The sequence below is a fragment of the Hypomesus transpacificus genome, chromosome 15 (genome assembly GCF_021917145.1).
Source record: "Hypomesus transpacificus isolate Combined female chromosome 15, fHypTra1, whole genome shotgun sequence".
NCBI lineage: Eukaryota > Metazoa > Chordata > Actinopteri > Osmeriformes > Osmeridae > Hypomesus > Hypomesus transpacificus.
In genome coordinates this window covers 9,539,521-9,551,482 of record NC_061074.1, presented here as the reverse complement: position 1 = coordinate 9,551,482, position 11,962 = coordinate 9,539,521, and the positions used below count along the sequence as shown (strand labels likewise).

The 11,962-nt window shown below is 40.7% G+C and overlaps 1 protein-coding gene across 1 annotated transcript; it reads right to left on the bottom strand.

The window, feature by feature from the left end:
- Positions 1-1,453, bottom strand: LOC124478139 (uncharacterized membrane protein C3orf80). The gene has a single exon (XM_047036305.1). It carries the CDS (start codon positions 1,364-1,366, stop codon positions 707-709), a length of 660 nt encoding a protein of 219 aa, XP_046892261.1. The 5' UTR covers positions 1,367-1,453; the 3' UTR covers positions 1-706.
- Positions 1,454-11,962: the final 10,509 nt, after the last annotated feature.

Sequence of the window (11,962 nt, the reverse complement as noted above, 5' to 3'; positions counted from 1 at the left end):
AGGCCCTCTACGCTGACTGCAGGTTCATGACTATGTGTCTGTATGTGAGTCTGTATGCATGAGTGTGTGTCTGTGTGTGTGGGGGGCTGGCTCAAAGAGAGAACCCTGCAGTCATGCTGAAAGCCTACTGATTTGGAATAAATGGATGTGCTGACGTTACCAAACGTTGTTCACATACAGATGCGCGAGGACGTCGGCACGGCGCGAAGTGTGAGAAACTCAAGCCACAACGAGCCTGTCCCTTCATAAACATTCACATTTAACTGAAATTAAATAGATGAAGTTAAATAAACTTTCAGATCCTGCTGACAGGAGTTTTGGTGATCGTGGCTCGAGCAGGAAAGGAAAGAAAACGGTCTCGCGAGGTACAGAATCACTGTAGAAAGACTTAACTTATTTTAATCGTTAAATATTGTAATCATGCGCCTCAGATCCTTGTTTTATTGAAAAGCTACTCTTGAACATCATCGCTCTGGATTAAAGCGTCTGCTAAATGTATAGAATCTCTCTATCTCAGGGTAGAGCAAGTAGACCACCAAATTCAGACTAGAACAGAAAAAAGTCCACGTTAATTTTCAACATTCATTGTAGCAACTTATAATTGCACTTACAATAGCTTAATTTATCAATTCAAATATTTTCTTTTGATATTAAAATAAAACAAACATATGGGCTATCCTACTAAGTGTCATTGTGTGTCATTCCCTCAGACCGAGTTCCTGCAAGCTCGTGTGCTGTGCCCTGACATTTCCAGCATATCCTGTCTCTCATCCCGGAGTCCCGGTCCTGCCCTGGCTCTGCCCGGTCCCGCTGCCCTGCCTCTGTCCGGAGCAGTGCCGTCATCCTGGGCCAACAAGTTGTCATCTGACCGGTCTCTGTGCATGTCTTGCATTGATTCCTCGTACGTCGGTAGGTATTTCACCTCGTCGTAGGTCGGTAGGTTGGGAGAAGTGAAGTCAGCCAGGCTGTATTCAGAGTAGCGGTCAAGCAGCGAGTCCTGGGACGCAGTGGCATGCACGTGGAACAGCGACGGATCGTCTGGTCTGTCGTTGTTCGGTGGTCGGCGCTGCCGCGGGCAAATTATCTGCTGTATGAAGTATCCCATGGCGAACAGGAGAAGAAGGATGAGGATGCCGGAGAACCTCCGTGTCACCCATCCCACGTTGTCGAAGAAGATGTTGATGGGAAGCTTGCAGCAGCGTACCGCAGGACTCGCGCTGCCGTTACCAGTGACGGTTGGCGGGCAACACTGCTGGCCCTCGGCACACCGGACTTCTCCGCAGCTCGGGGCCGCTTGGCACGCGGAGATCAAAGCCCCGGACAGGAAGGCGGTGAAGATGCACGTCGTCTTGGAGAGACGCGGCATTATACTCTGAACGGACAGTCCCGGTCGTCCTTTCTGCAAACTGCGCGCGTGCGTGAGTCCGTGCGTGCTTCCTTAAGATGATAGGAAATATGAGTGATGTTTGTAAAGGAAGAATTCGAGTGGCACTGTGTCGATCTGAATAGTCAAGGGATATGGTTTTAATACAATTTATTAGACTATACAATTACATATGATTTAAACAAAGTACTTTGTGATCCGTCTTGGCGAAGGGTGTGATAGCCACAAATCGTTCGCAAGAGTGATGATCAGCCAGCACTCATGCACTGCCTTATATAAACTTAAGATCAAATGGCATTCTATATGGTCAATCAATCAATGAAACAAACTCTGTGATTGGCCAACTCAACTTGGTGACAGTTTGAAACAATACATCTCCCTAGCGATTGTTTCACTGTTCTTTGATGTCACAGCTCTCCCCAGAGCAGTAGATAATAAAGCCACAGGGGTTGACCAGTCAAATGGTCAACTGTCCTTTGTGTGACCATCTTCAAACAATACTTTTAATTAACACAAACAATGAAACAGGACACAGTCCTTCTAGCCAAAGTTCAGAGCAACTGTCTCATTGACCCCTTACAGTAACCAGAGGACAGAAGGCCATATAAAATGCTTCACCCATCCCCCAGGGCAAGCTGCCCACAGAGCCATCAGCACCTCACATTCCTTTGAACTCAACTTAATTACCTTCCCTTCCTGTCTCTTACCAATGAACATAGAAGATTATAGATTTCATACACATACATCTATGCATATGACCAACATTTCCATTACATTTCCATTCTTTTTTTTTTTAAACAACACCATAATTCAAACAGTGCATTGAGAAAAATAAAAATCAACATCAAAATAAGTATGCAATGCAACTCAGTAAAAAACATCCATACCGAATACAAACATACACAAAGCAAATGTATTACCATCAATCTAAACATACCCTTATATTTAGAACATCAGAAGCAAACACATTAATATCTTCTTCTGTAAATCTGATTTCATACTATCATTCACATTGATCTCTTCTTCCATCTTCAGTTGGCTATAGGCAATCTTCTTTCAGGCAGTGTAGTCTAGTCAAACCAATTGCAAACGACGATCAAATTGCTCACAGCAACTTTCAAAGAACTGCACTATGCGCACAGACTCTGAGTTTTCCTTGGTACTACGCAGAACGCGCATCCTCTCCTTCCGTCTCCAGGCAAGGCGCACGCTCGCCATGGTTAGCGTGTATCCACGTTGCTCTCCCCTCGATCCTAACCGCCGAATTAGTCGTCAGGAGAATCTGGTATGGTACCAGGACTTGCGTTTCAGGTCCTTCACCACGATCCAGTCCCCTGGTATCAAATCATGCAGCGGTCCAGTCACCGGAAGAAGAATAACCTCCACCTGCCTGTGAATCTCACACAAAGTACACTACAAAGGGTTGCACAGTGATAAACAAGCACACTCACAAAGGTCAGTTAAAAAGTTAACTGACTTCTTGTCGTCCGACTTCATCTTCAAGATCCCATTTTCTCATTCAACTGAAGTAATTGACACAATGTTGACTCCTATCAACTCCAAAAATAACTTCCTTAACCAAGTGTGACCCATTATCATTATATATCCTCAAAGAAAAGAAAAATCTAATTGAAGAATAATCTAAATTACCAAAAGCTTGACCACTGAGCCCAAATCTGCCTGAAATGTCTAAAACTTCTTCCAACAACTTCTTCTATCAATCATCAACAATCATGAAACAGTATCACTTCTCCAAAATGTAACTCTAAAAAACTCCTTCTATCAATACTCAAATAGTTTCTCTAACCTTAAACGTGAAGCTTAACGTGTTAAATTCCCTTTTCCCATATTACTTGTTCCACATATGAGTCTAACAAAATGAATATGCAATCATTACAAATCCCCATGTATGTTAAAATTAATATATCACACAAACTGTAGAGGCATGATCTTTCCATGTGTTAACTGAGCAAAATCTCAAGATAAATGTGTTATGCAGACCATACAACCTCCATTTCATTCTCATATCCTTCCTTTTTCCAAAATGCATTTTCTTGTGGATTAGTCCAAATCTCCATTCCACCATTCCTTTCTCCATCCGTCTGCTGCATTCTGTAATTCTTGTCAAATATACTCAAACAAAACACAATTCTCACTCTGGGTTAAATACAGTCAAACATTTTCAACTTAGCAGTATTTCATCAAACCCCCACAATCTTACCACAGAGCCAAACTTCTGACACTAAAGTCATAAAACCATAAAACCCCCATAGTCACTTTCTGTTTGGATCAGTCAGTCATCAGTCAGTCATAAATTACTAAACGTCATCTCTTTCTCTCTAAGAAGCCCGCGCTTCCCTTATTCTAGTTAGTTCATCATTGCTTGCAGGCAATCTACAAACCTTCTCCAGCTAGTTTCAGCACTAGCATTTCTCTGTGAAATAATCATCATTGTTAGAGTGAATCCCACATTTGCATACAGCAAGTTGTTCTACAGGTGAAAATAAGAAACTCCCTGTTACCATACCTTTCCCAAATTCATATGTAACACCAATGAAGTATTAACTATCAGATAATGTGTTTAACTCTTTTCCCTTTTATGAATTGACAAGCTTACACTGAAGCAACCAACTTTTGAACCAATCTTTAGAGAATCAAACTATTTTAGAAAACAACCAAATTAAGAATAACCTCAATTTTTAATCTCTTATTATCTTTTCTTAAAAATACTTTAGGAACCGTTCAAATTACTACCTTTATATTTGAGATTCTCTTCTATTTTTATGTATTTAAATTCACCAAATCAAATCTCTCTTTGTCCAAGACATTAGGAAAACCATCCACTACCCCAAATCAGAATTTAATCTGCATGATTCCAAAATGAAACATAAATCTTAGCCAAACTTATACCCCCTGTATATTTCTATATAGGTTAGATAGGTAGAGCTTCATAACTTGCTTTGGCTGCAGTCCAAAACAGGCTAATTAGCACAAACCATCAAAACCACAATTTATCAGACATAATGAGTCTTTCCAAATCATTTCAAACCCAAAAGTTATAATAACCCTCTTCATGCATCAATACCACAATAAAACATCCTCATCACAGCCTAACTGTTCATCCCAAACCTTGTGACAGGCTCTGATAAAACACCCAAATAAAACTTAAAACCACATTACAATCAAACTCAAATAAAAATACATTGTAATAATCTTCTCTTTCTCATTTCAAAACCAAATTACATCCAATACTCTATCAAACTCTTAAAAACCTTAGATTTTACTTTTTTTTTTACTTAAAATGTTTGCCCATATACTTCTTCAAAGCATATGCATAGTTCCTTTTTCTTTTTAAACCTTTAAATTCACAATTTAACAAAAGTAACATAACCCCATAAAACAAAACCTTGTTCTTTAACTTTTCAAATGTCTTATCAAAGCATGTAATACAGAATACTCCTTTGAATATTCATATACCAGCCAAAACACCCTTGGCATGCGTAATGCACAGATCTCAAATCTCAAATTGGCGGACCAAAAAACCCCAAAATGAAAACATTTAACTTGACTATTTTGTAGTTTGTATATGGTTTAGTGTAACACTTCTCACTTTTACTCTTAGTTTTACTCAATGAATCAACTCAAATAAACATAGCTTATCTATCAGCACGCATTTTAAACTCGAATCAAACAAGCGCTCTGGGACAGAGCAAAACTCTGAAACTTTTCCTTTTTTTTTTTTCTTTTGACAACACAGATGGTTGGCGCTTACCTTCTCTTCACTTATCACCTCTGTAAAATCTCAACGTAACGGGACTCTGTTTTAGCCCCCATGCACCTTTCTCCATTTCTCCTCGGAATTTCTAACACATAAAATGTACTCAAACAAACAAAAACCTTGTTAACAAATGTATCAAAAATACTCATCACGTAACATTTTTCAAAAGCAACCAAATCAGTATGTAAAACTCGCTCCAAAATCATGTATTACTCTAAATTTGCGTTTTTGTCAATTTCTCAAATTTACGAATCTGCGCATGCGTCATACGCTTCCCATCCTGGAGCTCAAATGTCAAGCTGTAATTCCTTTACTAGCCTGTACCCGCCGCCATCGCTGTTGAATCTGTCTGTAAATTTGTTAGCTACAAATGTCGTTACCACAATTGCAAATTCAACTTCCTGGACTCTCCTCGGTCTCAGGACAGCAAAATGCACTTTCTCCACGTTTTCGTTGTTAGCCATTAGCTAGCTAACAAAGTCACAGCTTTGATCTTTTCCTCTCAGATCCCAACGCTATCCTAACAATTTGTAACAGACTTCGTTCAACAGGCTGGCCTAAAACGGAACTAAAATCATATCAACCTTTCTAATCACGTCTTCATAACCCTTTACATATTTCTTTAAACAATTATCACATCTGTGAACTTCCCACACAAATGAAAATAAAAACCATCAATTGCTTCCATGTCAATGGATATCTAGTACGCACATGTTACAATCAAACGTAGATATTACAGTAACCTCATTCACACAACACAAAACCGAAGCAACATTTCCAGATAAATTCAATACGTAGGCCTAAACAAAAAACATTCCTTTAACAACATAAACTGAAATTTCCGTTTGCACACACAAAAACTCTATAAACGTTTCAATAACCTTGGATTGTAATTCTTCAAATGAATATCGCTTTCGTTGCCAAAACTGGCCTTTACCAATTATCTGACCCAAGAACCGAAATTTAGCAGCGCCATAGCCTACTAATCCAATATCGAATCAAGCTCATAAGATAAACTCGGTCTGTACATGATTTCCAAATCAAAAGTATGCCAACTCACAATATTTTCTTAACTTTGACAAAGAAACAGAAACACACATGTGTTTCAAACCAATACATTTCTATTTTCAACGTCAAATTCTCTTTCAGATGAGTGTATTTTTTGTTTTCTCTTTTTTTTTTTATCACTCATGATGTTGTGGGCCACTGCACGCAGAATGAGCCGCTAGACTCAAGCGCATGCGCCTCTTTTCAAATGGAGAATTCAGCCAAAGAATTAGCATTAGCATTTTCAAAAACACAGATGTCTCCATCCTCAAAACAAATCAGACAGATGTAAAATCTAACATCAAATATCGGTTAACACACAGTTGTAAAACAATATAACAAGTCAATCGTCACTCCTCTACCAACGATGTCATAACCGATAAACATCCATAAGAATCTGAAGAGAATATAACAAAGTATCTCCCAAGTGTTTCATCTGTGTACGTGTGTCAACATAGTAGCCTTCGTCACCAGTTCGGCAAGAATTTGCGAGTTTGCCCCCAATTTCCAGAAAACTTTCAACAGTGATGACACATCTCCGTACATTCACGTCCATAATGCTCAATACACCCAATCAAACCACACATTTTGTGCTCAACATAGATTGACCATTCCTATCCAATCGTGTTGGCCTAACTTTGTGTCTTCGACTTTCCTACATGTTTTCCAACCACATTTAAACATGTTCTGCATTCACTTTGATCAATCGTAACTCAGTGCTGTCCCTCGAGACAGAAACAATGCCACCCAAGCCTATAACATTCTTAAACTCGTTCAGGGACTCAAACCCTTTTGTACCGGAGGGGACTTTAACTTCTCCTTCTTTTGAATAATAGGCAATAGTGCAATAGTGCAAGTCAAAGCACAAGCCGCAATATTTGCGGGAATCCAAAGCAAATCTATAAACAAATTCCAGGATCCTGCTTTCTTGACTTATCTTAGACAACCGTCTGTCAGAAAACACTTCAGTCGTAAGACAAACGTCTGACCTCAGTTTCTTCTCGCTTAGCCAGCAAGACCTAATGCGCCTGCGCATCCACCCGCTAACCACTACGGGCTACGGATGAATACTCACCGCAAAGTTTGTCTGCGGAACAGCCATACAATTTGAATCGTGAATCTGTGTGGAAATAGATGAAAATTTCCCCACACTATCTGTTCTAATATCTATTTCTCTTTGACTCTACCTACCTCCATCCAATTCTGAAAAGCCATCCAACCAAGCTAACATCTATTATTTTCCAAATCGTGTAACAATTTCTCTCTGCACAAGCTTTTCATAATTTCACAACAAAATGAACCCACACTCCGAAATCCACATATATCAATCCATATTTGCATTTGCAATAAACTATCGTTACCATACTTTTGCTTTATGTAATCGATGTTTGGACAGGTTAATTCTGCCTCCAGACCAATCTTTAGCCCTATTCATTTTCGAATTACAATCCATATTTGAACACATTGAACCAACAATAACCAACGAAGGAACATAAAGACACAATTACACCCTTCCTTTCTTTTTTTTTTTTTTTTACTCTCAAATTCCGATTTCACAACTTGTCAATGAACATATACCCTTACCGAATAGCCTACAATCGTAAATTACAAACGTTCAAACCAAAATAAAAAGAATTTAAAATTTTGATTTTTGTAATTTGTAGATATAGCTTTTACGTTGACACCATTAATTACTACCCATACTTCTTTTAACCTCAAAAAACATAACTTGCAAGTAAAACAAAAATGAACACGCGCGTTTACAAACTCACTTTGAAATTTCATAGGCCTATACCTACTTCCTAACTTCTTTTCTTTATCTTTTTTTTTATTTTTAACTCAGCTGGTTACCGGTTCTCACAAGTATACTTTTCCACTTCTCTTCTGGACTTAGAATCATGTAACGCCTTAGTAATACATAAGAACTGTTATGACCACAATTGCCAATACAACTTCTCAAACTATCACCAATCCAACATATTCTAATCCTTAGGGTCTCCAAGAAACACATAACACGATATCACATGTGAATTTTTTCTCCCTCTGTGTTGTTTCGTCAAACACACGACCTCTATGTATGTCCGTCGACACACTCTGCAGATTTGTTTTTTACGACTCTCACGTAAAAGATAGGTTCAACAACCGTACCTCATTAATTCGTACGACTCACACGTACAGGACACTGTTCCTCAGACCACTGCCCAATTACTAACTTTTAACCGAATTATTGACAATAGCCTATAACCATATTTAGACAATTCAATATCACACAGTGACCAAAAAGAATATCTCACCTGTTTCTTTAAGACCCCGCGTCAGCAACAGCGTAACCAGTAAAACTCCCCTAGAATCGGCCCCGCTGTCTCCGAAAAATTTTGGAGGTTAAGGCAGCTGTTCCAGCCGGATTGATCAAATCGCCATCAGAGGGAGAAGTCTGTTAAACGCTGAGCAGACGAGGATTCCCGGGTTTCGGCACCAAGTGTAAAGGAAGAATTCGAGTGGCACTGTGTCGATCTGAATAGTCAAGGGATATGGTTTTAATACAATTTATTAGACTATACAATTACATATGATTTAAACAAAGTACTTTGTGATCCGTCTTGGCGAAGGGTGTGATAGCCACAAATCGTTCGCAAGAGTGATGATCAGCCAGCACTCATGCACTGCCTTATATAAACTTAAGATCAAATGGCATTCTATATGGTCAATCAATCAATGAAACAAACTCTGTGATTGGCCAACTCAACTTGGTGACAGTTTGAAACAATACATCTCCCTAGCGATTGTTTCACTGTTCTTTGATGTCACAGCTCTCCCCAGAGCAGTAGATAATAAAGCCACAGGGGTTGACCAGTCAAATGGTCAACTGTCCTTTGTGTGACCATCTTCAAACAATACTTTTAATTAACACAAACAATGAAACAGGACACAGTCCTTCTAGCCAAAGTTCAGAGCAACTGTCTCATTGACCCCTTACAGTAACCAGAGGACAGAAGGCCATATAAAATGCTTCACCCATCCCCCAGGGCAAGCTGCCCACAGAGCCATCAGCACCTCACATTCCTTTGAACTCAACTTAATTACCTTCCCTTCCTGTCTCTTACCAATGAACATAGAAGATTATAGATTTCATACACATACATCTATGCATATGACCAACATTTCCATTACATGTTCGGTCTGCCCCGTGCAGATGTGTTCGCTGTCATGAGCAGTGCAGAACGGGATATCCCCCGTGCTCCGGGTCCGCTAACCGAGTTGCTTTATTCCGCCGGTGGCGCGTGGAAGATGCCCTCTTTTGTCTTTACGCGCTGACCAGTTGACAATCCACAGTCCAAGGATTTGTTTTAAATTCCAGATATCCTGACATCACTGACACAGAACCCCCGCAGACCTGACTGGACATAGACACAGTTAGAACGGGCAGTTAATTCCCATCAATGCCCAGGAATATGAAGATGGCTACTTGTTTGACAGACGGGTTTGACTGAGGAACTTGCTTGGAGGAAAGAATCCTGGCTTGCCTATGCACGTCTGACAGTCACCTAAACGATTGCCTTTGAATAATTTATCATTTTTACATTAAGAAGGCTGAAATGACCCAAGGACTTGAACAATCAATGTTTCCATATATGGGGGGTGGTGGTGGGGGGGGGGGGGGGGGGGGTGGAGGAACTACCTACAAATGTATGGTTGGTGATGATTAAGGAGATGAATGTCCTTTTTTTAAGTAAGAGTAAGATGACCAGACCAGCAACCTGTTGATTTGTAGTCTAATGCTATAACCACTGAACTATACACTCCTACCCATAACACCTAGACAACCATGATGCAAATCCCCCCTCAGTAAACCCTCCCGTAGCCTGTTCCTGTGCTGTGTTATCTGGGTAATTGATAGGAGATGGGAGAACATTTGTAGATGGGACATTATTGTTGCCAGTCTGGTAGCTGGTGTTTACTTTGTTCTGTGCCAGGCAAATACAGCCTGTTCCTTAACACTGACCTCTGAAACACTGTTAGAACTGTGCTCTTCTGATCTCTGATGTAACGCTCTGATTCCTGTTCTGATCCCTGATCCCAGGTTGGCATCCCGGGGGGTGGGTGTAAACCTTGCCCCTTGCCCGGGTCGCCAAATGTGCTAGGACCGCCACTGCTGATCCCTGATGTAACGCTCTACTTCCTGTTCTGATCCCTGATGTAACGCTCTACTTCCTGTTCTGATCCCTGATGTAATGCTCTACTTCCTGTTCTGATCCCTGATGTAACGCTCTACTTCCTGTTCAGATTCCTGATGTAACACTCTACTTCCTGTTCAGATGCCTAATGTAACGCTCTACTTCCTGTTCTGATCCCTGATGTAACGCTCTACTTCCTGTTCAGATTCCTGATGTAACGCTCTACTTCCTGTTCAGATTCCTGATGTAACGCTCTACTTCCTGTTATGGCGCTGTGGATAAAAGAAGCTTCTAAATGAATCAAATGTAAAACCATTTTTCACAGGTAACTCAATTTATTGGAACAAGACCAGGTGAGCCATTCAAACATACAATAGAATCTAAACCAGTAATTGAAAATTGGCCGACCATCTTGTTTTGTTTGTCCTGTATCTTATAGCTTCTATCCCCCCCCCCCACACACACACACACTCTCTACCGTCCCTAATGCACACTGCGTCGAATTCAATTACCAGAGCATTATGACGTGAAATTCAGTGAAAGAAGAGCTCATTTATGCAGCATCATATTTCTGCCAGTAATCTGGCTCTAATACGGACATGTGATACGAGGAGAGAAGCTTTTTTTTACCAGTTAAACAAACATCTAATCAATATACGCCCCTCAGGCCTGGCCTCTCAGAGCACAGGCTGGGCACTCTGGGTGATCTGATGCGCTGCTGTTTTGTCATTTAATAGACTGAGGTAAAGCCAAAACTTTGCACCTTTTGTGGGGGATTTTTACCACGGAAAATTACATTTCTGCTTCTCTAGCCTTTATATGTTCTCTCTCTTTTCCTCTCTCTCTCCATGTCTTCCTCCTCCCCCTCCCTTCACCTCCCCCAGTCTCTCCATCTCTTCCTTCTCTCCTCCCTTCACCTCCCCCAGTCTCCCCATCTTCTCCTGAACCTCCAGAGAGTAGAGAGAGAGAGTGTGTGTGCGTGTGAATAGGTTTCTAGGTGTATGTGTGGTGTGTGTTTGTATGCACATGTGTGTATGTATTTGTTTGCATTTATGAGTTTGTGTGTAGGTGCGGTTGTGTGTCCACTACTGTGTGTGTAAAAACAGAGTGGGTTGGGAAGTTGTTAGGTGGGGAAAGAGAGGGAGAGAGAGTGTAGAGAGAGAGTAGAGAGAGGGAGTAAAGAGAGAAGGAGAGAGAGTAGAGAGAGGGGGAGAGAGAGAGTAGAGAGAGGGGGAGAGAGAGTAGAGAGAGAGGAGATAGAGTAGAGTGATCAAAAAACGATCTAGAAAGATCAGTAACACACTCAACAGCCTGAGACAAATGTACGAAGCATCCTGCTAACACAGCACTCAGAGACATTTTACCCTGAATTAATTACCCTCATAAACGTACAGTGCGTGTCCAGTAATTTGATCCAATGTGTTGCAGTCAGTCAGTCATCCCTGCATGGCTGGGTGTGTCTGTGGTGATGAATTGCAGCTTTCATATTTCCACAGAAGGAGATGAACAGCCAGCTCAGCTATCACCCTCTTACCCTCTTGTCTCCGGTCGGTTCCTGGGTTTTCTGATGCATCTGAT